The 26,192-nt window shown below is 29.4% G+C and overlaps 2 protein-coding genes across 7 annotated transcripts in view; both read right to left on the bottom strand.

Annotated features, from left to right (window-relative positions):
* LOC116769561 (D-beta-hydroxybutyrate dehydrogenase, mitochondrial) overlaps positions 1–13,078 on the bottom strand; it is a 29,152-nt gene extending 16,074 nt beyond the window's left edge. Inside the window, exons 1-3 of one of the 6 annotated variants that reach the window (XM_032660693.2) lie at positions 12,923–13,076; positions 5,459–5,580; positions 1,831–2,010 (exon numbers count right to left, since the gene is read on the bottom strand). In XM_032660693.2, coding sequence (XP_032516584.1) covers positions 1,831–2,010; positions 5,459–5,572 — 294 coding nt within the window. In that variant the 5' untranslated portion in view covers positions 5,573–5,580; positions 12,923–13,076. Of the gene's footprint in view, positions 1–1,830; positions 2,011–5,458; positions 5,581–9,181; positions 9,333–12,922 lie in introns of those variants that run through there. The other 5 variants (XM_061522463.1, XM_032660692.2, XM_061522465.1 and 2 more) reach the window with 5 other exon arrangements.
* Positions 13,079–22,016: 8,938 nt separating this feature from the next.
* LOC116769537 (lipase member I-like) lies at positions 22,017–24,284 on the bottom strand. Its single transcript, XM_061522558.1, has 2 exons — positions 24,131–24,284; positions 22,017–24,057 (listed from the first exon to the last, which is right to left on the bottom strand). The coding sequence occupies exons 1-2, from the start codon at positions 24,261–24,263 to the stop codon at positions 23,105–23,107; spliced, it is 1,086 nt and encodes a 361-aa protein (XP_061378542.1). The 5' UTR covers positions 24,264–24,284; the 3' UTR covers positions 22,017–23,104.
* Between the last annotated feature and the right edge of the window lie 1,908 nt (positions 24,285–26,192).

Raw genomic sequence — 26,192 nt, 5'->3', positions numbered from 1 at the left:
ATTAGTTTCATTTAAATAAAATTTTTCATCTTACCTTTTTTTCATCGTGGCATCGTTTATTTTTTTGTTCTTCGTGTTTTGTTTATTTCGTAAATATGTATTCAACAATATCAATATTTTTGTCTACACATAGAAAAAAATACTTTTACTTATTTAATCGTTTATTTTAACAAAGAATATTGTAATTTCTTTGTATAAATGATTTCAGTTATTGTCTGTTTGTAATAACTTATATAGCAAGCAAATTTATTGATAACCTTTTTTGAAGTAAAAAAAAAAAAATTATATTATATCTATCCTATTACTTACAAAAAAAAAATTAGATATCTCAAACTTGAAATAACCCTACAAACTGTAATTATTTCACCATTAGTTTTGTAATAAATGTTGAATTCAATGTAACAAAAAGTTTCAATTAATTTCATAAACGAGTACATAAAAAGCAGGCCGCTTTATGGTATAAACAGACTATTAATTTACAGATGTTACGATTCTTATTCACCAAGCTAGTTTTCATTCATTTCTCTATATAGATCGGACTATCTACGTCACATTCTACAAAGATATTTTTCATTTCACTTTCACTATTCTCTTCATTTAAATAAAGAAATTGCAATGTATGTATGATATTGACCAATAATATTATATCCTGTGTGTGTATGTTCTGTTATCTGCACAGAGATAATTAAAAAGAAAGTTATTAATCAATAACATTTACAAAAAAAATTTGGTTTTATGATCTATATTGAGAAAAATATTTAATCCGCAAGAACATATCTTTTCGTTGTTTTCCTAATCCATTCATTCGTAATTGTATCTGTTACGATCATCGCTATAGCATCTTCTGCATAGTTATACACATGCAAATTATAAACGCAATTAGGTTATATATTTTATATGTATTTACGTGTGATTATTATTTCCTTATTAGGATATAAAATTGGGACTGAAACTACACGTTTATACTTAGTTTAGTTATTATACATCGATCCATACACGGTGTTGAGACCTAAGATAATTTTGTCCCCTCATAATTTATGTTTAGGTGTTTATGACCACCTCACCAAATGGCTTTTGTTAATGTTTTTCTAATGTGTTCCAGCATTTCTATCAGCTATAGCTAATATAATAATTATTAATATTAATATTATTTCGACTTTCGAATACACCACAATATAGTTGATAATGTTTACCAGATATAAATTGATCAAAAGAAATCTCTACAGGTTTACAAATTACTTTACCGTGTGGGCGAATGTTATTGTGTTTGTTTGTAAAACTAGGGCACTTTGATAGAAGAGACAGGAGCAAAATGGGAATTTCAAGTAAAAAATAATAGTCCTCTTTATAAATTAGCAATGCTTTCGTTTGTTTTTTTTTTTTTAAATAAACCTTTATTATTATAAGTAGTTGTTTTTACCGAGATAAATTTAAAGTCGTTTGTCTAAAATCTTCAAAAATTTTAGTTTTTGTTACATATACAACTACATATTTCATTTATAAAGAACTTATAATGATAACTATAATAAAAAAAATATATATGCAAATAGATTCTGAAACTGACTTTGGCTTTGTAATATTATAAATGTGATGAGTTTTTTTTGTTTTAACGAATGATTTTACTGTAATAAATTTTAAAAAGATGTTTAAAACTCTTGAATCTAAACATTACACTTATTTAATTGATATTATACCAATATTTTAAAAACTTTTGTTATATATACAGGAATCATACATGTAAGGAATTTATATTACAACTATATATTTAAATTATATAAATGTTCTATAACACCGTCTAGTATACTTAATTAATATATTAATTAATCTTACCTGAAGATTATGGTAGAACCAGAGGGAACCGGTTACTGAGATGGCGAACCAGAGGAACAAAGTGAAGACTGATATTTGGCTGAGATGTAAAGCGTTTAACAGTGCTGAAAGAACTACCGCTAAAGCGTGGCAAAGCACTACCGGTAGAGCGCACCGGTCTATTATGTCCCATGGCACCTCCTGTCAACATACAAAATGGATTGATTTTCAATAACAAGATATTATTATACTCTATTGGAAATATTTTAACCAAGAACTATATACTGTTTGTCAAAAAATTACTTATCATCTGAATATAATATTTACTTAATATAATAACATTCTACTAATGATTTTCTGCTTGTTTTCCAATATAAAATAATTATGGAACCACTTGGATTAAACTTTTCTTTCAGGTCATATGTACTTCCTTCTAAATTAAAAGGGAAACAATTTAATTTTTTCATTTGCGCAAATGTTATATTTATACTTTTATTAAACGGTGTCAAGGCTTGCTTAATAAATGTAACAGGATAAAGCGAAAGAAAATTCTTTTATTGAAGGTGGACAGGAACGAAAGTTACGTCAAAGAAATATATGTACAAAAGTAAAATTCAAAGAACGTGAAAAGAAAATAACTAAACTAATATTATGCAACAATTTGATAATTTTTATTTTAATAAGATTATTTTCTAAATGGATCTTTTTCGCAGCAATATGTTCACTATGATAAATACGAATTCATACGTTATATGTGTGTGCAAAAGTTGAGATGAATAAATATTAATGTTTCGTATGAACTAGCTCTGAAGCCTTTGTAATAGTAGAAAAAAAAAAAAAAGAAGTATGAAACCCATAGAAAGTAGAAGTACTTAAAATGACAACAATTTAATAGCAATATGAATGAATATTTTTAAGGGTAAAAAAAAATTTCTCGCAACTTCCTCCAAGACTGTAAATCGTATGAAAATTTAATAGTATTAAAAATTTTGCAACTTTTACATTTACACCGACATTTGTCAATCTAAGCCCAGTTTCGTGGAAAATTTGAGTATAAAGTTGAGTAATGTACATCCAACATTAACAACACAGGAGGCCTACCTAAAGAGTAAGGAATATTCGTGAGAGCAAATGTGATTTTGAATTATAACATAATGAGATCTTATACTTTCGCGAGTTTAAAGATATGGTAAATGAAGCCATTAGACATATTATAGAAATCGTTTTGCACTACATCCGGAAAGCACCAATGTACGAAACTGAGATAACATCTGTATAGATTTCATTAAGGATGCTGTTCAACTTTTGAAATAAAGAATGTGCAATTTTCAGTAAAATATAGTCGTTGCGGAATGGGAATTCCGTAATGTTGGGTTTGCATAGTACACAAAATGCAGGGTAGTATTGTCGATCATGCTGTTGTTTACTTATACATATAGCTCGTTCCTGCTGGTCAAGCATTTATCTTCTTTTTGTAAAATGATTTCATAAATTGATTCAAATTAACTGGGAATCAACCGTGCAACAAAAAAGCTTCGTATAGGATACACAAATTGAGAATCGTATCGATAGCTAAAAATTGTAAAATGAATTAAAAGGGATCCTTTAAAAAACAGGCGTTTATTTAAAGTTGAAACGAAAAAAAAATACTTTAAAACTTTTACATCCTACTTATAACCTCATTACATCATCTCATCATCGCATATGATATAAAAGTTTAATAAGCAATTTAACTGCCATAAGCTTGCGATAAGCTTTTATATCAAATAAATTATGTAATGTACCAATTAATAGAGTTAAGTATTTTATATGGTAGAAAAACCTTTAAATCACTTTTGATTTACTACAAATACCTTTCAGGTAAATAAATACGAGAAATGTAAAGAGACACTCGCATGAAATAGTTTTTCACCTCGTCAAAGTAACTAACCATGTCGTTGTAATAGTACGCTTGACATGATTGAAACGGAAAAGCTGTGATCATGTAAATGTGATACTCTCAGAATATAAAATATTAAAAGCTATTTTAGTAGTCAGAATAAGAAAAGACTTATTTAGTTTCTAGGATTGGAAATAAGAAAGGCTCCTTCGTGAGTTTGCTATAACACTATTTACAAGTATTCGTAATAAATTAACAAGAATATTTACTCGTCTAATTCATTAGAACGATAGAAATACTGTTTATATTATTACATTGGCAGACTCTAAAATAGTTCACATGGTCAACTAAATAAATATAACCACATGGACTCAAGTTCCATAAATATTAGCCAAAAGTTAGTTCTGAATAGCGAGTCTAAATACACTCTGTAGCCGCTGAGCGTTTTACGTCAGAGCTTGCATAAATAGATGTAGAATGCTGTGGCAACGAAGAAAAAGGGAAATTGCAAGGTTTATTTTTAGATAATTTGTTTAATGTACGGAATCTAGCTATTTACATTAAGTTTTGAAATGTTTTTATCTTTTTTAAATCCTGTGGATTGATATATTATTGTAAATTAATAGTAATTCTATAGTAAAATATAAATAATTATTCTATAGTAAAAAATAAAATATAAATATTTTAAGTATTACCCACGAAGGGTAAATCTAATCGTATATAATTTAGATTTAGGTTTATTAAATACTTTTATTTATTAATATTATTCATATATGTATAATTTGGGTATAATTTATTTTAAATTTTCATAATTTACGAAATAAAACGTTGACTCCGGGTAGTTACATGATAAACTGTCGGCATAGTTATCACCAATAGCATAAAGTGATTCCTTCCACTTGTATAACCAGGGTTATGTTATATGATGAATTTCTATAAAAGTTGGTTCTGAGCAGTTGCCTTCAGATTCTAGCTGAGTACAATACGAGAAGACTTTCATTGTATCAAAGCTTGGTCACTGAAGTTAAAGAGACCGTTAAAAACAACGCCGTTGACCTCTTCCAATCAGTAGGGAACCCTATAAATCGGTAAGCCAGCCACGATTACCATCTCCTCAGCATATATATGTATACATTCTGGAGTAATGGCGTTAAATAGCCAGCCTCTGGGTATTTTATAAGATAAGCGTAGGAGTGTGCGCAAGAATTGCACTGTTTAATTCTTTCATACTTCTATAATAGTATGAAAAGAAACAAGGTGGGTTCACTCTTTAACTTCACTTCACTCTTTCCTTGTACATTTACTTGGTTTTTGGGCATACCGATAAACTGTCTCCTTCATCAAAGGTTTAGAACAATTTGCCTTACTCTATGTTTCTTGGCAAAATATAATTTAGACGTCTTCAAAGCGAGATCAAATGTGCTTTTAATAGATAGTGTTTTTAGGATATCAAACTATACTTCTAATAATTCTGAAGTGGGATAATGATTAACAAATATCTTACAATAAATAAAAAGGAGTAGTGCTTAAGACAAATATACAAGGTAGGGCATTTGTTTATAACTAAATTTTTCAGCTCTTTAAAATCACTTATAAGCAATAAAAACATAACATTTTGTTTTAAACCATGTATTAAATGCGAGGAAAAGATTTTAATTATTTGGCATTTATATTATCAGCTAGTAAAAAAGAGTAAAAATGACTTATAGCAAACCATGCTACGGTATTTTATCGTCAATACTGAAAAGTTTGTACAAATTAACATTTCACCTGAGATGACGAGGGTTGGGAGCTCTTGATCAGTGAACCTCTCCTAGCCGAAGGGCGGCGATGCATCGAGGGTGCTGTGATGGATGCTCGCCGCGTCACGTCTCCGGCGGCCATACTGAGAACTAAGGTACAATTATCAGCTATTTTGAATTAAACAATAACCGGACGTTGATGATATACAACAAAATTTCATCATAATATATTGTTACTTTCCTATAATTCTGATACGTAATATTTAACGGCTGTATTTGTAAACATAAAATGAGTTCTTTGGTACAAAATCAGCCAATTAGACTGCGTAAAACAATGATAAGTGTATTCAATTGACAGCTTCATACACATATTGTGAGAGGTAATGGATGTGATTTATTGCTGTCATGCCGAGATATCGGCCCTGAAAGCGTAGTCTCTAGGGAGTACTGCCCCAAATTTTTGATTTCAGTGGTCTTTTTTATTACAATATAAACAGCGATTCTAAAAACGATGTTGATTTTCATCACATGTTTAAAATATAGCTGAACACGATTTCAGAATAGAAATGATATATGTACGAAGTGCGTGACACTGTGTGACAAGAAGTCGGATTGTCAACGCGGGTGTTACTTCGCAAATAGAAAGTGCAGCCGGCTTAAATGTCACAGATCTTTTCTGACTGCTACCCGCCGCAGCCGAACAAATGTTTATTTTTAAACTACCTCTACAGCGACCTAAAATATTGCTCCACATTAATATAATTTTTGATAGACTTCCAGTGGGTGGGGTTATTTCACGTACTACACCCACATAAGAATTATTTGATGCAAATTAAGGCAAGAAGTTATGCAACTTTCATCAAAGTTTACTAAAGATATCGAAACAATAAATGGTTCATACAATAATACGTACTATTTTCAAAAAAAATATTATCGAAGATCTATTTAAAATTTAACGGTTTCTGTTATAATACTAATTAAAATATGGGGATCCATTTTGTTATAAAATAAATTATCAGAGTACTACAAAAATCACTACAGAAGGGATATATTTCAATAATAAGGAGCTACGTACCGAATCGCGAAATAATTGGGTTCCGAGAAAAAGTTACCGTTATTTATATTAAATATTGTGCTTTATTTTTTTCTTACTATACAAATGTGATTTACATTATTATATTGATTTTATTCCGTTTACAATTTTATAAGATCTTTCTGATAGTAAAAGACACTTTGACACAATTACGCGTGCTCAGAAAGTGGCATATTTTTAGGAGAAAAATCCACCGTTTTGCTTTGCAAGCTGCCACTTTAAGCTATGCGTTTTATTTTGCTACAACTTGGAACGATATTCAGCATGATCATGCATTACTGAACAGTAATACCCCGGATTATGCGAGAGCAATTTATTCATCATTATTCGTTTATGAACAATTTGAATGGCTTAATTATTGTATGTGAGATACAGCGTCCATTTTAATATCATAACCAATATTAAAAGATCACGCTTTAAACTATTTTAAGCTAAGCAACGACCTTGGTTAATTAATATCGCTAACGTAGTGATTTATTTACAAAAATTTCAGTGTATTTGTAGTTGATCACGTGACTTACTTTTAATAATTAATATATTAAGGAACATAAAACAATTAGTAATAAAGTGCCCTAGTAACTACGCAGTAAAAAAATTAATACCATTACAATACTTAATGTTCGTTTACTAAAAATATAACTCTTTGAACTTAAAAGCTACGAAAGCTGAATGAATTTTATGAAATATCTTTAAATTTACTGGTTAGCATCGCAAAAACTTCTTAAGATGTTAATCGTACGAAACGAGTTTATTTAGGTACATAAATAACTATTCCAGAGTTTCCATTCACTCGAGATACATATGTTAATATTAGTTGTGACGAGTTCGATTTTTTTTAGGAAATTATATAATTCTGACATTATAATAATAATAAGGGAAATTTATATATCGATTGAAGCTATAGAAATAACTAACATTATTCCAATAGTCCATAGAGATAAATATGGTTTTTTAATAGTCTATCCAAAGCTAAAGTTCACATAGACTTAAGAATAACGGAACGTATTAAAAAGATTTTGTTTCACAAATTATGTGTATATTTGAATGAGATGGAGCGATTAAAACCTGGTTTCATAAGTTTATATAAACACTAACAAATATAAATTTCAGAAGCATTTTTTTATTTTCGATGATACAGAAAGTAAAAATGAAATAGATACATTACACAGATATCTTTATAACTGCTTTTTTGTGGAATAAAGTATTGTTTTCATTCAAAATGAAGCTTTTCAGCCTGTATGGTCTTAATGAGTGAAATAAATTACAAATAACATTTCAAATATTCGTTGTCTAAAGTTTTATTTTTTAATAAAGCATAAAATATAGAAACGTAATTCTAACTTTTTCGTTACTTTTCAATATCATAAATACTATTTCATTGCGCTTTAAATGTTATAATTTTCACGTGTTTTAGAAAAATCCAATCCAATTAAAATATTGAATATTATTTAATATATTATATAAATTATTTTAAAGATAAATGATAATTGAAATTTTGTTTATTACTTTCAGCCAGAAAGTCACTATTTTGGGTAGTTGGATATATAATTGCTGCCTGTACCGGTGCACATTATCCACATAGTATCAAGGCTACAGACCGAAATATCAATGACGATCGAATTAAATGTAACATTGAATAACCGTTTAATATAAATTTCTGGTTGAGCTCCAAATCATACAATTTTAAATTACATTCTATGATAAACAAACATTCGATGCATAAACCATTTACAACAAATAAATAAGACTATGATATTTAGAAAGTATTTCAATGGAATATTTCAAAATTATATACAAAATACAGTTATTACTGACAATAATTTTTAGAGATTTTTCAATTCATATTGTTAAAACCATAATATACTAGTATGTATACTAAATAATGTATTGAGATTATAAATACATTAACCCAAAATGTTTTTATTTAACCCATTTATATTTATTGGCAGCCGAACCGAATGGCAAACATTTATAATGTAAACTTAAGGCTCTGCCAGCTAATATATTATAATTATACAATTATGCTTGTCTTTTTATTGCCTATATGTATTTCTGTATACCATATTTGATGTATTGCTTAATAGAAATAATTAATGCCGGCGGCGTATACACGTTGTCTTATTAATTATATTTTTGTATCATAAATAACGATGTTCTACAGATTTCTATTGATATTTATTAGCCTCTGAAGTCATTTAGTACATTCGCAAAATATATCTAACCAAATATGGTCTTATAAATTATGAGATTTATAAAATAGTACCGTTTATATATATATATATATATATATATATAAATTTAATATAGTTTCCTCGTTACGTAACAGTATTATCCTAGCAAAAGATTGACTTCAAACTGAACTACTTGAAGAAATACTTTCCTTTGAACGAACCGAAAACTAACTTGACTTATTTTGCAGTTTTTAATGCCTAGTTCTGCTTTTACAAAGTTTACTAACTGGCTTACCAGATTACGTTATCAAGTTCTGTGTGAAACATGAATATTAAACTAGGTATGAATATTTTGTCACACAACCTTCACTGTAACACATATACATCATTAGAAATTGTTGATAAATTGATTCGTTATAATTATCGACTGCTATTATTTTCTATTTTGAAAATCAATCACTATTATTAATAAAATAAAATTCCGTACATTTATTATGAGATGGCTGTGACTACGTGTATTTCACAACAGTGCCAGCCTCGTTGACTTCGTCTCAAGACGGACCGCGGGATGCCACTGTAAGATATACTCTACCGAACGTGTTAAATTTAAACACATACACAATATTATTTATTATCCACTAGATTTTAAGATACATCGTAAAATTCAAATGTAGACCTGAATAATGTCGGATTAAAATTTATTTTGGCTAAACTATTATAAGAAACGTTTATGTAGTTTATATTTTTAAATATTATATATAGCACTTAAGAGTTAAAGAGCACTGAACGTTATAATTCATTACTTTAACAAATTTATATTTAATATTACATTGATAAATGAATGTATACAGATTATAAATAGATAATACAGTTCAAATTTAGAATTTAGGACAGAAATTAATCAAACTGATGTAAAACGCTGTAAATGACGTTGTAAAATATTTCATTTATGAGTGAATTTAATAATAATTATGATAATATTCCGTAATGTTCTTGATGCATAATTAGTTTTAATTCATGTATAAGTCAGAGTTTAATTTACATTTTCAATTCATGCAACTTTGCTTTAAATTATCACTTATATGTAAATTATTTAACATATCCTCTATAACCGAACGGTATTGAACTCATGAGAAATATCTTTGGAATAAATGCTCTACGTTCACGGGTAACGGAATCTAAATTTGAAGTCACAGGACGCTCGGCGACTTAATTATTCAATAATTTGTTTGATTAAATCGTTCACTCACTGGGGTTTACAGAGATTATTTAAGAACTAGCTATCGGTTTTAGCCGCTTCCTGTGATTTAAGAAATGAATTTCAATATTATTTCAACTAAATAACAGACGTACAAGTACTTATAACACAGATTGACATACACAAACACAACCGGACAAATCCGTAATTAATGTTTTTTTTTATATGGACAATATAAAATTATGATACTTACCTAATCTTCGATTTTAAATTTCTTGTATCCTTTAATTGTAATATAGTTTTTCAAACGCAATGGGTTGCCATATTTGAGTTTATCTTTCATAAGATAACCATCTATTAAAATTGTTATTTCATGTGCTTTATCAAATTTGTGTTCCATTTCTAAGAGAGATTTTCCTCTTTAATTTCTAAGGGACACATTGATTAAAAAAACAAAAACAAATTAGCAGTTGTATGAATAAAATTAAATACAAAAACAAAATAATAATACCTGTCTATTAATGTTTCTGTTACATATTTTTATAAACAAAGATAACAGAATGAATATTTTTTTTAATTATATATATATAGACAGACAGACAGACATAAAATATTAATAGCCATCAACGTATGACTTTTTCATAAACCTTAAAAAGCGTGCTCATTCTTAATATATAAGATTTCGAAATCAGTTTCATAACTCAGCAATATGGACAAGTCAATTCCGTCTAAGCGTTTCGTGTTTGATTTAAGACTCCTTTTACATTATATTTAACTCAACTTTATTGCTTATAGTCTCATTGTATGGACAAAAGAAATCATAATTTTTTATAACATTCCCATAATACCGTAAGTAATATCATGCAGATTAAATATAAATAGTGATTACTTATATCAGTACTCGAAACATAAAACTTTTGCAATAAAATCTCACGATATGCGGTGCTTCTAAGTTTGAAATAAGCATTAATATAAAAGTTAGTACAAATATTTATAGTTTTTCCTTTCTTAACTTTAAAAATATTGTATAGTTTCTAAGAAATCATTGTGGGATCTTGGGAATTTATGAAAGAAGAAACAATTATTACGGAAGGAATTAAGAATTATATTTAGAAAGAATAGTCTTCACTCTTAAATCTTAAAATTTATAAAAAATATTTTATAAATTCGTAGATTAAAAAACATATATTGTCCAAGGTATTGTCAAATAAGGAAAACTTAAATTTGCTAACCAATTCAGAAAAGATGCTTGTTAAAGGAGAATATCTCAAGTGTGATCCGTACACAAAGGTTTCAAAGTAACTGACATTTGATGAAAATTTTGTGTAATATACTTCAAAACAGAAAAACATGATTTGAAAATTTCCTTATTAACATATACATAGTTAAAGGACACAACTTTAAATATATTTTAAATATCAGATGGTATAATAAATACTATTCTATGACATACTAATGACAAAAAAATATGTTGTTAATGGGCTTAATGTAGCGTAAATGAGCTAGGCGCAATAAATAGGACATTTGGATGGAATTTACCAAACGAGTAAATAGTATACAAAAATGTTCTCTAAAATATACTATAAGACCTCTATGGAACATTAAAGGCATGAATCTTTAAAGAGCTTCAAAAATTAAGTATTGATCAATTACTTATCTTCAAGAATCAGTTACTGTTTATACTTCTTCATCTTCATAGGAATAGCTAGCACAATAGAATATTGTCTACAACACGTTTAAACACATAAATACATATATATAATGTATTAGTAAATAGTGAAACTATATCAAGAATAGTTCTTATAGACTAGTTATAGTGTTATATGTAATTATTATCATATTTTTATTTAGTCGTAGGAACTTATACGTGACTTTAATTATATTTATATCCAACCACACTCAAACGCTAGAAAAAGATACTTTTTGCCAACGAAATTGTCGCGTACCAATTCAAAGCTGTTATATGTGAAATATAAGTGAAAATCGATACTGCCAAGTGCACTCGATATCGAAATACTATCATGGAATTTTATTTTTATTTATAGTTTGCGAAGTCACCACCAAAAAAAATCCTCAGTTTAAATATCCGAGTCGTAACCAACGATTATGTGGCGTTTTTATTGTGGATACAGATCTGACTATATAAAGCTTCCCTTTAGGTTTTGTATTAGTAAGAGTATTGCGTCATCTACGTAGACAGGAATAGTTTCTAGGATTCCATTCATAAATAAAATACGCTGAAATCGTCAATACTTCCAATATTAAAAAAAACTAGCTTAAAATATAAATTCCAATAATTAACTTAATTATATGTCAGCTAATATTAGCTGATTTTACAATTAATTATATACATATACCATTTCATTAATTTGATGCTTATCAATTATCCCTTATAGTTAGCGTACCTTTACTATTATAAGGATTTTATGGGAAAAGTACAATTTTGATATGTCACATGATAAAGTAAAGTGAATCAATTTTTTTCTTATAACCTTCAAGTAACAGGCACGTGCGAGTTAACGTGCGAGTGAGCCGAAACAATCTCGCGGAATTCATGACGTCCCTTAACGTTAGGGGTCAATAAAATACGCATCGCCTTGGAATTGTGTTTATAACACCGTTTGTTCAAATATATGTATTTGCTTTTGCATAGAAAATTTGCGTATTTATTATTTACATGTCAAGCTCGTAACGATACTTTTCAGGTACAATAAAATAAAAGCAAAACCGAATCACAATAACACATGCAACAGATGCAAGTAAAAAAAAGCTTTGTTAGTTTCGAGTATCAAACTCTATTAGCTGATCTGTGTTGCAAGCCAATGATTTTTAACATCTCTCTATGTGTAAAATAAATATTGAGTTCTGTTATTTGGCCGTTATAAATTTTACTTTAGGCACAGTTTGTAATAACTATTTTAACATAATTTACTATCTGCAATTCTAAAAGCAAAAGAAAAGTATGCAAATAGGAAAATATAGTTGCTGTATTTTTATGAAAATTATAATATTTTTATATAGAGTACTCACGTTGATTAGATATTCATACTACATATTTTGAAGATGAAAGATATATGTATTATTTTTTATTAATCAAAGGTAAAATTTTCAGGTATTTTCTAAAGCGCTATTGAGGAGTAAGTGTGTCGTGGCGCGATCGAACTAGCGACACGGTTCGATTGAACTCTTGCCAAGCGCCGAAACACCAAAATAATTCCACTTCAACATTAATGCACTGTTACTTTTGTTATTTAAACCATCGATTTATATTTTGTGATCATACGTTATTGACGCTGCATCGATAATTATGTCCAATTATGTACTTTTTATAAACCAAGTAGAAAAAAAAATGATGAAAATAGCATGTTCACTAAGTAGGTATATATTTAAATAATGTTCTACAATGTAAAATTATAAAGTAATCTATTTAGTAGATTTACTATATTATGTGAATGTAATTAAAAATTCAAAGGGTGACCTTTGACTGTTTAAGCTTATAGAATTTACTCATCTTTGTGACTAAGTATTTCTGAAGGTTGTTATATCATTGCTGACGCAAACACAAACAACAATTTAAACAAAGTTCAATCAGTCGCGTTTCCACGTCTGTACAGTTTCAATTTTAATTAGTATGTGTATCGTAGATATTTTATTTATAGATACTTTTATTCTTGTCGGTACACCGAATATTTATATGTATTATTTTGATGTGACTCCCCTACAGGTTATATCTTAAGGATTTAATGGACGTAAATGATGAATAACTTATCATACAAACATTTATTATAAATTTACCAGTATAATAAAATGGTTTTAGTTAGATATGTTGAAAAAATCTACTCATGAATTTTGGTCATACCCATCACGATCATAAGACTAGTTCTAGTTAGCCTTATATTTGTAATTTCAAAAACAAAGGGTTTTAATTAACCATTTTCCCAACGGAACAAACCACAGTACAAAATAATTCAGTGTGATATAAAATATTATAATAATAACTTTAATTCTACGTGAAACAAACATTTCGAAGAATAAGTTAAGTACCTTGTTACGGTTGGGGAAACCATAAAAGCAATTAGAATTCCATTATAATTGTTAATACAAGAAATTTACAACGTATTTTAAGAAAAGTATTCAAATACAAAATACTGACGTAGGTTTTAATATTACAATAAGGGAACTGAACACAAAGTAACAACATTTCAAAGCATTAAAAATTACACTTGGATCAACTGTGATTTTGTCAATTCCTGCCACCAAAGTAAAAGAAAAATTATTCACATACAATAATATTTATTTACGTGACTTGGCACCGCGACAGTTTTACGCAAAGTTAATGATTTAGAACTCGTATCTTCTTGATTAGATGATAATATGTTGTGACGTTATAGGATTTATTTTTAAATTTTTATCTTGTTGTTATAAACATTTATCATATGTTGCAGCTAAGAATTTTATATAAATTTATTCGTTGAAATACCTATTCCAATTCAAACAGCCAGCAGGAGCAATCTTTATCATTTTTAGTAAGTAACGTTTGTTACATCTTGAATACAACGATTTAGTTGCAAATGTGCAGAAAAGACCCCTTGAGAAATCTTTGGTTCTAAAAATAAATAAAACGTTTGCATGGTTTCCACGAGGAACAGTTTAAGCTTTATAAAAATGCAAGGCATATTTTTTAACCTGATTAATGTTTATGTTTTTCTAAATAAACATCGTTTCGCCGTAATTGTGTTTGCTTTCATTGAGACCTATTTAAACTTTGAAAGACTGTCGATTTCATTAGGTTTCTGGGTATTTCTTATATCTTTATTATTTTGTACCGTGTTATATCTCGTTAGTAAGACAGTCAATCGTTTTAATAAATGTTATAAAACAAAGTGCTTTCACCTGAAATTCAGAAGACTGGGCGTAATCTGTTCAAATTTGAAAAGTTGTGAGGTAACCGAGTATGGTGATATTGAACACGAGCTAACTGTTAAGGAGGTTATCGTTCCTTACCTATTTTTGTTTATGATAAAAATAAAATACGTAGTGGAAATAAGCTTTGGTTCATAAACTTGCATAATTACTTTTTGAAGTGACAAATACTAAATTGTTTCTTAACTAAGTCTTTTTTTATATCATACGAATAATTATTAATTAAAAGAGATTTGTAAAGCTAATTTATAATTATTTTTTATTTAAAATTAATGAAATTATACTTATATGTAAATACCATTTTAACTTGAACATTTAAATGATATGAAAGGAGCCTTTAAAAAAATGCTGAAAATAAAGAAATAATCACAAAATGCTCTGTAATTGTAAAATTCTGAAAACGACAAATGTTAAACTAGTAATTATACACCATACACAATATTAAACCTCATTCAAATTCATACAAACAAGAAGTCTCCCTAAAACTCTAATTCTTATATTAGAATTCAGCTTTGTATGTTTTATTTTGGAACTTTTTTTGTTACAACACGTCTATATGACGTCTAAAGTTTTTTAGAAGTTGAGCTATTATCAGCTTACGGCTTAAATTAGATTTGATCTAGTGTATGTTGTAGTTTTTATCAGTAGCTGCTTTCCACTCTTCGACTCACTTTTCTCACAAATTGAATTGCATACTTTGCTGCAATTTTCCTTGATTTTCTCTGTTTTCCATTTAAAGTTTAGTTTATAAAACTTAAAGAAATTAAGATGAAAAATCACAGAAACTTATTTCAATATACTTTATAGTAACTAGTGCTAAAGGTTTTATTTATATCTTATTTTATATTACTCATTCTTATGATTAAATAATATAAAGAGGCTGTATTTAAATTCACTTAATCCTCAAGACTAAGCAGAATATTCCCTGGAATATCGACCCACGAACTTTCAACACGAGAGTATATAGTCGATGCATTATAATGAGCCGAAAGAACCAGTATTACCATACAAGACTTTGTGTTCAAGATGAAGTTAAGTCACGTAGGCGTTAATAACATCTGAGCGTTATCTCAGTACGTGTATATTTATGAGCAACGTAGAGCTATGAGATAGTTGTTTAAATGTCATCCTCGTTAAGGAAACGTTGTTTTTGTCAGAATAAATACGAAACTAGAAGCACGTAAATGTCTCTGATTCAGAGGCAAATGAGCTAGCCAGCCAGACAGTGCTTATTTAAGCTAAGCGTAATTTGCTTGATGGAAAATTTGTCAACGGAATTGTCAATGAACCTAAAAATATATATTAGAGATTTATTGTTTCGTTTTCAAATTCCTTTGCGTTGTAACTAAAAAAAAAATATTTAAATAGTATTATTAAAAAGGAATTATTCTTGTTATCTGAGCTAACGTTATTTCATAATTATTTTTTTCCTCATAAATATAAAACTTTTTCTTACTCTACTGTAATATCAGTATTTCTCTTCCAATTTCTTTTTATATTTTGTTTGTATTCATTTTCCATTTCTTGCACAGCCCATAATATTATTTTGTCTACATCGAACTTACCTTTTTTTGGTATCTTTAAAATATGTGCAATAAAGTATACAAATAAAGTGGTTAAAACAACACTCATGACTTTGAAGTAATGCAAGAAGTAGTCTGTAAAAGCCTTGCTTATTGTATTTGTTGATCCAATCATACCAGTAGTTGCCCCCGTTAAACACATGGTACTACCCAATTTGATCAAAGGCTGTCTAAAATGATCCACAAGCTTTTTTAGATCATCGGACAAGTGTACTACAAAAAGTCATAAAGTGGATTTTATGTTAATACATATCTGTTTCAACTGTCCGTTTGCAGACGTGACCGACCCACTAACATTAAATTATTCCACGTTCTACCCTTTCAATACTACGGCAGGCGAGAAAAGCTAGACATAAGTATATCATATACATACTAAGTATTTTACAAATTACATATTATGTTTATAAATAATTACAGTTTAATTATTAAAAAAGCTAAAATAAATAAAAATTGTATTAATGTTTATTTTCTTAAGAGTTATAACGATAAAGTTGTGTTCATAAACGCAAATTTTTGTCGGCGCAATGACACACGGGAAAAGAGAGGCTAGTTGCTTCTTTAACAACATCACTAATCCCTTTCATTGTTATGGTTGTGTAAGCAGAAGTATAAAAGCAAATATTGGCTACTCCTGAACTCAGAATCCACTCATTTGATAGCAAGAATTAGGACGGCCTATTTCTTAGGTCGCATATACCCCTGATCAGCAAGAAAAAGTAAAATGACCTTTAGAAATAAGGTCACACTTTACAATACCTGAAAACTTCCTGACATGTCGTATCCAAGCGCGTGCTTTGCTCATGCTTGTCCCTCGGCAACAAACAAATTACAAGTGCAACAAAACAAATACATGCGCACTGCCACAGGCGCACCTTGATACATCAGGAATTTCGACCTCCATTTTTCGCAACCTAGTCAAAGCGTACGACTATTTCCCGTCCCCAAATTCCCCGATAGGCAGAAGGTGTCCTAAAGACGTCTTCTTTTAGCCTAATGACAAAACAACAACCGACAATACAGACATGAACACCCTCATGACACACAATAACAACATCAAAACACCGCTTTCTGGTGTCGGTGGGCGCCCTGCAGTCCCATCACCCGATGCCACCCCTCCCCCCTTCAAGTTTCTCCTGAGTCGAGATTCAGCCTCTTATTGGCACCATGGGACGGGCGAATCCTTCAGGGTTCTTCAGGCCCTAATTTAACGGATAGATCTCATCGAGCCACCCACGCCTCTTGGCGATGCTGTCAAAGTCATCAGGGCTAACAGCTACCGTCAAGTCGAAACTAAAAAAAATCCTGAACTCAGAAGAGAATTAGTCGCTGGAGAGGACGATGTGCTCCTGATTTATTACAAAGTTTTGGGTAAGAAAAATATAAGTACTTGATCGTCGTGCTCCAACATTAAAAGTGAATAGCACGCGATAATCAACGTCAAAGTTATGTTATCCGAATTGTGTCAAATGCATTTATTTATGATGTAGGACATATTGATACACTTACGCCATGGGCATCGGATAATTTTCTAATCCTGTGAGACCAATCTTGAACCATGTTACTCGATACACTAGGGATGATGTGATGACTGAAATATTATCACAAATAGCAAGTGAAACAATGCAATCAGTGTGATTTCAATAATGGTTAAATAAGCGGAACAAACTGCACCTATCTGCGAGGTTGACTTCCTGACGTATAATGAAAATAACAGTATAAATGCTAAAGTATTTGTATGTGGACTTAATTTCTTTAATGCAAACATGATATAAATTTAAGGATAACTTAATAAGGTTAAAAAACAAGCAAGTGTGAAATAAATATAATTTAACTAAAAATTGGTGCTTTGAAAAAAAATTCCTATAACGTGCTGCAGAAAATTGAATTTGGGATTTATTGCGAATCACACAACACACAATACTATTATCTAGTATAACAGTATATAGTAAATAGTTTATAGTAAACTGTACTATGAAAAATTTGCAACTCTGATTAGTTTTTAGTTATGTATAAAAGACATAGGACTCACAATTGAGCATTTTAATATAGATTCCATTGCAATGTAAGACACTGAAAGAGACTGTTTCTTTTATAAGAAATAATGGTATGTTACAGTTCAATCTTTGAGCTTGTATGACTAATATGGAAGCTCACGACCTAAAGCTTACGAATGGTACATAGAGTATATGAAAGCTAAAATGGACATTGAGGTTCTGAATCTCACGTCAAAAGTTAATGTATGAATCTATTTCACAAATTCGTACTGCTTATAAACGAGTCTAGTTCTTCCTAAACTTTGTTTATTTTTTATTTTTATAGACTTTTATATATAGTAAAGAGTAGGCGCCGGGAGTTTGCGATGAACGATAATGGCCGTGTTTGCGCAGAAGTTATCGTAAAATCAATTTTTATTGTTTATTTGTACTGTATCGGTGTCGAAGCCACAATATTGTACACCAACGTTGAGGCTTGACTATTCACAACGTAATGGCATCAGCTCCGTAATACCAATCGGTAGGGTCGAGGCGGAGAAGAGTAGATGCAGACTCGCTTTTAATTCAGTATGGCCGTGTCAACGAAAAGAAACACTGGCAGAATGAGCCGCCTGGATGATTTTTAAGCGACATGTCATGTCGCTTATAAATGGGATGACCCGTTGATTGTTATGGTAGTTCAAACAAAGCTATAAAACCAAGCAATAGCTAGTCTAAACTCAGAGCTTTTCGTTGTAGGGGACGTAATGCTCGTTCTTTATTTAAAAGCTTTGAGTTCGTAAAAAAAATACTATTTGATCATGGCAGGGGAGAATAAAAAAATAAACAGTAGAACAGTTATCACTATGAATTTGAATAAAATCCAGTTCAATTAGACATAATTATTGTTAAAGGTTTACAGATAATAAAACAAGTTTAAAGTGAGGGATAACTCTACATCAGAACAGTAACTAATTATGTTATTAAATTTTAGCAGGATCCTCTAATGTAATAATTTTCATTAGAAAATTATACTGACATATTTGAGGCGAGGAATGATAGACCAAAAAATGACTTACATTATTTTGCAAATAAATTCTAAACATAACTAAGAAGCACCTAACGGAAACCACATCGACATCGGTCTAACCACTCGAGAGTTACGATGCCATACACGCACACACACGCGGGCACATACACACAGACACACACACAGAGACACACGCACACACACAGACACACACACACACACAAACAGACGCACACACACACGTTAGGGTTAATAAATAATAATCCAAATTTAAGAAATAAGAGTGATAATTATCAAAAAAAGTTTTAAAAAAACTGTAATTAACAGAAGTAGCTTTTGTATTTCCTAATACTCCTATAGAAACCAAAAAGATTTTTTTTTTTATATATTTACTCTTAATAAGCGCAAATACCCAGTGCAAATAAATTCTCTAACACAAATTTCCACTTTTAATAGTTTTCTAAGTTGCTTACTTTACAAATACAAGTTTTGCTTGATAATAACATCATTCAAATATCGCTTGACTCGAGACACTGGTTTTGAGAAATACATTAGAACACATTTATCTTAATACATTATAAAAGCTTTCTAGTTTTTCTGGCATCAAAAACTTGTGTTATTCTGGTACTTAAATACTAGCTGGATTACTTTCTGTGTCATCTATTAAACCTAGAGTTCCAATGCGACATTACCATAACAAAACTGTATCGCCCATACCAAACAATAACTGCAATATTTCTATTAAAATAATTCCATTACATGAAGAAGGATAAAGAAGAATAATACTAAGAGAACCAGTCCAAGCAGTAAATTATTATGTCAAGAAATGTTAATTAATAAAGTTTTTCATACATCTTTTACGACATCAATTTCCATCTCTTTCAAGTTTTGGTAGTCTCTTTCCACTGTTTTAAGTTAAAATGTTTGATCATTTAAGGTTTTAATTATTGAATTTTAGAAACTTTAAAAATAATTTATTTATAAACTACGCGCGTTTATTATGTTTATCATATCACATTTACATAATTATATCTCCGTAGTTTCAACCCGCTCGGCTTAATTAAACATAATAGACTTTAAGTACTAAGGATCAATTTAAAAATAATATTAAAACAATAATCTAATTTTATGTTCTTTTTAGTTATTACACAGGCGAAGAATAAAAAGTAAGAAACTTATTTAAGCACTAGATTAAATTTTAAAACAACGTTGGGGTACAACATATTAATATATTTATAATCAAGCTCCTGCTAAAAAATAATCGCTATCCCTTCAATAGTACTATAGCTATTTATTTAATTAATAAAATAAAATGTGAGGTAGTTAATGAGTACCTAATAATTTAAAAGAAGAATTCAATTAACGAAAAGTTCCAAATATTAAAAGCAGCCATAACGTTAATAATAACGAAATAAGAAATACGGATGTAAAAATATTACGATAGAGCATGTAAGAATATTTATATTTGCTCCTATAAATACATATACTTTATTAAACTTAGAAAATATCGCATGCCGTATTTTGTTTTGAATTAATTTGATCTGTATTTGTTGATCTTAAAATAAACTTCCACCCTCGGTTTGAAAATGATAAGGTCAAATATTGACTTTAAAGGTTTTTATCTGTAATAGGTTTAATTGAAGACAAATGTGTTTTAAAATTTGCAATGGCATTAGTTTAATTAACTTACATGTTTCACTGTAGATTTAGGCAAATAATGGTAATAAAATAGATCTTAACTTAAAAACAAAAAATAAATCTGATTAAACAAATACTCTAGAAACTGTGGCAATCGAGTAATCTAAAATTAATAATTTAAACATATTCTAACTTTCAATGTGAATAAGTTTTAATTGCCAAACATATCGTGCTAGCGTTTGTCTCAAATACAGCTTATTACATGCATGTTACCTGGCTTTCATAAACGCTTATCCGACTTATAATTAAGCTTTGTATATATCACAGTGGCCTGAAGCGATTTATCCATTTTCTGACGTGAAGTGGATAATTTAATAAACGAGTAATTACGAAATTTATCGATAACCAACTTATGATAGATTATAAATATTTTATTTTATATTTGTTTGAACGTGTCCAAATTTTTATAATGATGTTTAAAAATGTATTGAAAAATTAACAAAAATATTGTACTATTATTACTGGTGAAATGAAATAAAACACCCACACGTGCATTAAACCTACATTTCGCGGATTTATCTATTTATATCATATTAAAACCTAAAAGTAATGACGCATATATATACATATATGTAAAATGTTGAGTGTTAAAAACGGCTGTAAATTCTTGTTTACATTTTTTAAAATATTAAATACAATATTTAAAATGAATAGACATTAATTATGTTCAAATTTAATATATTTTTTCCTCAATTTTTATTTCAATACATTGGTAATTCAACCTACCGTTTAAAATGCAATACCTTTATATTGAAACAAGTATTTAAGTTAAAAGGAAAACATACGATAGCAATAATACATATTAGAAATCTTAATGAACTTATTGGTAAAGGAATATATATATTGTTTAGATTGACTATTTTTTTATTGTAGTTTTTAGACTAAACAAAATTAATTAAGGTGAAATATTACCGCAAACAATAATTTAGCGTGGCTGTAACGACTGGCTTGTTTCAAAACAAATCGAGAATTTCGTACCTCTATCTCAGTTATTACAAAGAAAATTATGTCGCTATTATTTTAAGGAAGGTATTAAAGCCTACTCATAGTTGTAAAATGTAACGGGAAGCATTATAATAAAACGAAGCTTAGTATAAACTTGAAAGGCAAAAATATAAAAATAATAGAACGTCGAAAGTAGTTTCGATTTATTAAAAGACTTAAAAATACAAATGTCATGATTTAAATTAATATTTTGACTCGATATACTTTTGTGTTGCTCTGTCATATTTACTCTCCCCGTGACGCCGTCAAAGCCGCAGGGCTAAGAGCAATATAAATTACAAAAAAAATAATAATTGCCATAGTAAAAATGGACACATTTTTTTAAACTGGACGTCGGACTATTTCAAACCTACAGTTTTTTTAATTATACAGCCTGGTTTTTGGGATGAAAACTAAAAAATGTAGGATAATAAAGTAACACGGAATTGCTATTCGCTATATCTTTTTTTTATCGCAATCGCATTTATTTTGTTCTGACTTGAATAGTGAAAGTGTAAGTTAGTGTCCACTATGCAGTGCCATTTACTCAACATATTTATCTACTTACAAACGATATTATCACAGTAAAATATAGCGAATTTCTGTTACTTGTCAATACAATAATAAATTCAGATTATTAACTGAAAAACTATTAATATATTTAAATGTATTTAGTTGCTACTAAATTTGATAACGTAACAGAAATTTCCTGTATTATAATAACGAATAAAAAGTAAACATTTTTTACTACGGCATACAAAACAATCAGCAATTCAAAAAATGAGAGTTTTGAGTCGACAGGTCACACAATGACATAACAACTTTTTATCTGGGCCACGTTGTAGCAATTATAAACGCACTTTATTTTCGTTAACGACTCTATCCAACTATCTTGTGATTTTTATAGAGGCGTTAAAATTGCAGTACTGGGAATACTGTTGCACAGCGTATTGTATACTAATTATTATTAGTAGCATTAATTAAATAAAATTGTTTCCTATTTTCCCAGGTTCCGATAACATCAAGTGTATTTTAAATCCATGAGCCAGTTATTATGAGTTTTAGTATCAGGTACGTGATTGGTTCCATTCATACCAAGGCCAAAAGGTGGATCGGCCGATGTACGCAGGTAATAAAGACCCCGGGTCGAGGTTGACGAACCATAGCCCAGAACCGCGAAATCTTTACTATCGCATGTATTTGTTTTAAAATTCTGCCAACTTTGACAACGAATACCAATGAATAACTTTGGAGTATTTATGCTCTCTGTATAAATTTCTGCTGCTCTAAGATGACTACACGAAGGCATGACACATCCTGGTTGTTGTGGTCCCCCGCCGTTTATATAAAAATCCGCATGGCCAAGAGGTTCAATAATTCCTTGGACTAATCTATTTGTATGTAATACGTCCACATACCTAGCATCTGTTTTATCTAATCTTTGGTCTGTGTAAGCAAATGAAAAGCAAGGTCCTGCTGGATCTAAACCTGTAATTCGCCCCAGCAACTGCGATTTGTATTTATGGAAGTATTTTCCAGTCCATCCAGCTATATGTGCTCCTAAACTTATACCGATCAGATGAAAATCTTCCGCGCTCGCACCAAAAGTTTCTAAATTTGCCAGTAAATTTGCTAATCTTTTGCCCATTAATCTCGCATTATGTACGGATAACGTGTATCTTTGATTCATCATTTCCTCAGCATCTATTAAGAGGACATTAAACATTTCCTTATTTATATAAGCTTTTGCAATATCTGTTGATACCGATGACTGTGACGTATCTCTATAGCCATGTATAATAATTTTCGTTTGTTTTGTTATGTCAAATACATCAGGGCTAGTGAGATTCTGAAAGGCATTGCCGATGGGATACATTCGCGAGCCTGCTTTAGTTACGAAAATTATTTTCATAGTTTTCAATATTTCATTTTGACTATTCATTGAGCTTAGTTGAAGGTCCATTATCGCTCGGCCTGTAAAAGGTTAATTGAATTACTCACACACAAATTTTGAATCCAAGCATGAAGGCGAAGGTCAACAACTTACATGCTCCTGATAATTGGGCATACAAGCTCTCAGCGAAATTTAAATTTGCCAGTCTTTTTTCATTTTTTGTGGTCACTATTATAGGAATCGTAATCATGATTACGATTGACACTAAAGGATTATGGAGGTTCATGGTAAACCTTCGCTAACACGGTCACTGTGTCACTGTCTACAGATAGAGAAAGGCCGGATTGACCAGGCACTACAACTGTTTGGTGGGGATTTGGTTTACAATCAATTCTTGTTGCTACACAGTACACTCGCTTAAAACTCAAGGTCATTGTATTTATGTAACCATTATGCACATGCAAATACAACAGATGACTATTTTATTGATGATTGATTTTTTTAAATATTTAATATTGTACTTTAGCAGTTAATCATTTTATTAATTTAAAAAAGCTTTTGTAAACATTAAGCTGTTGTTCACTGTTGCACTCAGTGAACTTGAAGTTTTTAAAATTATACTAAGGGTGAAGTCCCAACAAATATTGGGAACTGAATTACTTAAAAATTTAATATATGGCAAATTTTTTATATGTTGAAATCAGTCATAAGGAATTAAAGTTTTAAGTTTATTCATAAGGCACTGTGTCCTCGTGCACGCAATAAACATTTTTAATGTAATAATATAAGAAATAGTTGTATTTTTTTCTGCTTTTCTCATACTTGTATTTAATTTTATTTGCGAGCGAAATATCAAAACTATAAAAGTATAATATTAACCATCTTTTCCTCTTCCTTGTTCAGAAGTAATCTGGTTATATGTGGTTATGTCCATCAATTGTTTCATTATCAAGGCGTTCAGTTTGCAGTCACACTATACATGTACGAAATATTTACAGTTTTTATTTATAAATCTTTGGGCATGATAGCATCGATGTAGATTCATTAATGAAAGGAAACGTGAAAGTGCAAAACTTTTGGTAAGGGCACCGTTATATAAATTGAATTTTTTTTTTTCTAATAATTCATTTGGTCACAAATATTGTTATTTGATTTAAACTATTTACTTTTAAATGAATGCTTTTACTGAAGTTAATACGAGACATATGGAAAGGAATTTTTTTGGTTTATTAAAAACATACATTGCATCTATTTCTACCCTCATATAGAAACTTTATTTATTTCTCTTATTCTATTTCATTTAAAGAAAATAAATAAATTTTCATTAAAATTCAAACCGTTTACTAGAACGAAAACCAAAATTAACAAAAAAGACATACAGAGACTACACGAGTGCTAAATAAATTAAAAAAACAGAACAGACAGCACAAAATATAAGTAATGTGATAAAAGTTTTTCTTGAAATCGAAACATATTTAACTCACACATAGAAAATATAAATAAAACCAGTTAAAACGCAAATAGAATAAAATGAACATTAAAACTTCTGTATCACTTCTTTCTACAATTTTATTAATTTATTTCGTTCATTCCCCTTATTTGCATTAATTGCGGCTTTGAAACTTAACTAAATAAGTAAAGGATTAGAGAAAGGGAACAGATAAAAGGGACACTGATAAACGGAAAAGATGTAAAAGGAAGTCCTTTTATTATAGGATTTTTGAGAAAGGAAAACATGTTAAATATTTATTCGCCTACATTTAAATATTAGCAATATGACTTAGTAATAGTTTCGCTATTTTTTAATATACGCAAAAACTTTTAAATATACATATTTTAAAAAGAAAAGTAAAGGCTATCCTGCAATAAATAAAGGAATAAGTCGTTCGAGACAAACATTAATTTGTCTGACAATGGTTTAATTATAAATTCTATTTTACACAAACATTTACCTTCAAAGTTAAAATAACAATGTGTAAATATTTATACACATGTTTCAATAACATTAGAATTGTCTGCAAATATTCGTTAATATCATCATGTAAACAAAAGCAAAAACTAGAATAATGTAAGTCTTATGAATGAATAAAAATGCACAAACCTAAAGAATTTTTGAAAGGTTTGCTGAAAGACTAAAGTTGAAAGTCAATATATTTTACGACATCTATTTTAGGTATCAGAGATACAAAGTAGTGAACGCTTAAATTTATCGTAC

The sequence above is a fragment of the Danaus plexippus genome, chromosome 14, assembly GCF_018135715.1.
Source record: "Danaus plexippus chromosome 14, MEX_DaPlex, whole genome shotgun sequence".
NCBI classification, from domain to species: domain Eukaryota; kingdom Metazoa; phylum Arthropoda; class Insecta; order Lepidoptera; family Nymphalidae; genus Danaus; species Danaus plexippus.
This window is presented reverse-complemented; position numbering and strand designations above follow the sequence as displayed.

Excerpts from the sequence above, each read along its gene's own strand:
- LOC116769537 (XM_061522558.1), bottom strand. The coding sequence starts at position 24,263 with ATGAACCTCCATAATCCTTTAGTGTCAATCGTAATCATGATTACGATT. Across the intron at positions 24,058-24,130 it reads TGCCCAATTATCAGGAGCAT|GCCGAGCGATAATGGACCTT; the intron begins GTAAGTTGTTGA and ends AACCTTTTACAG.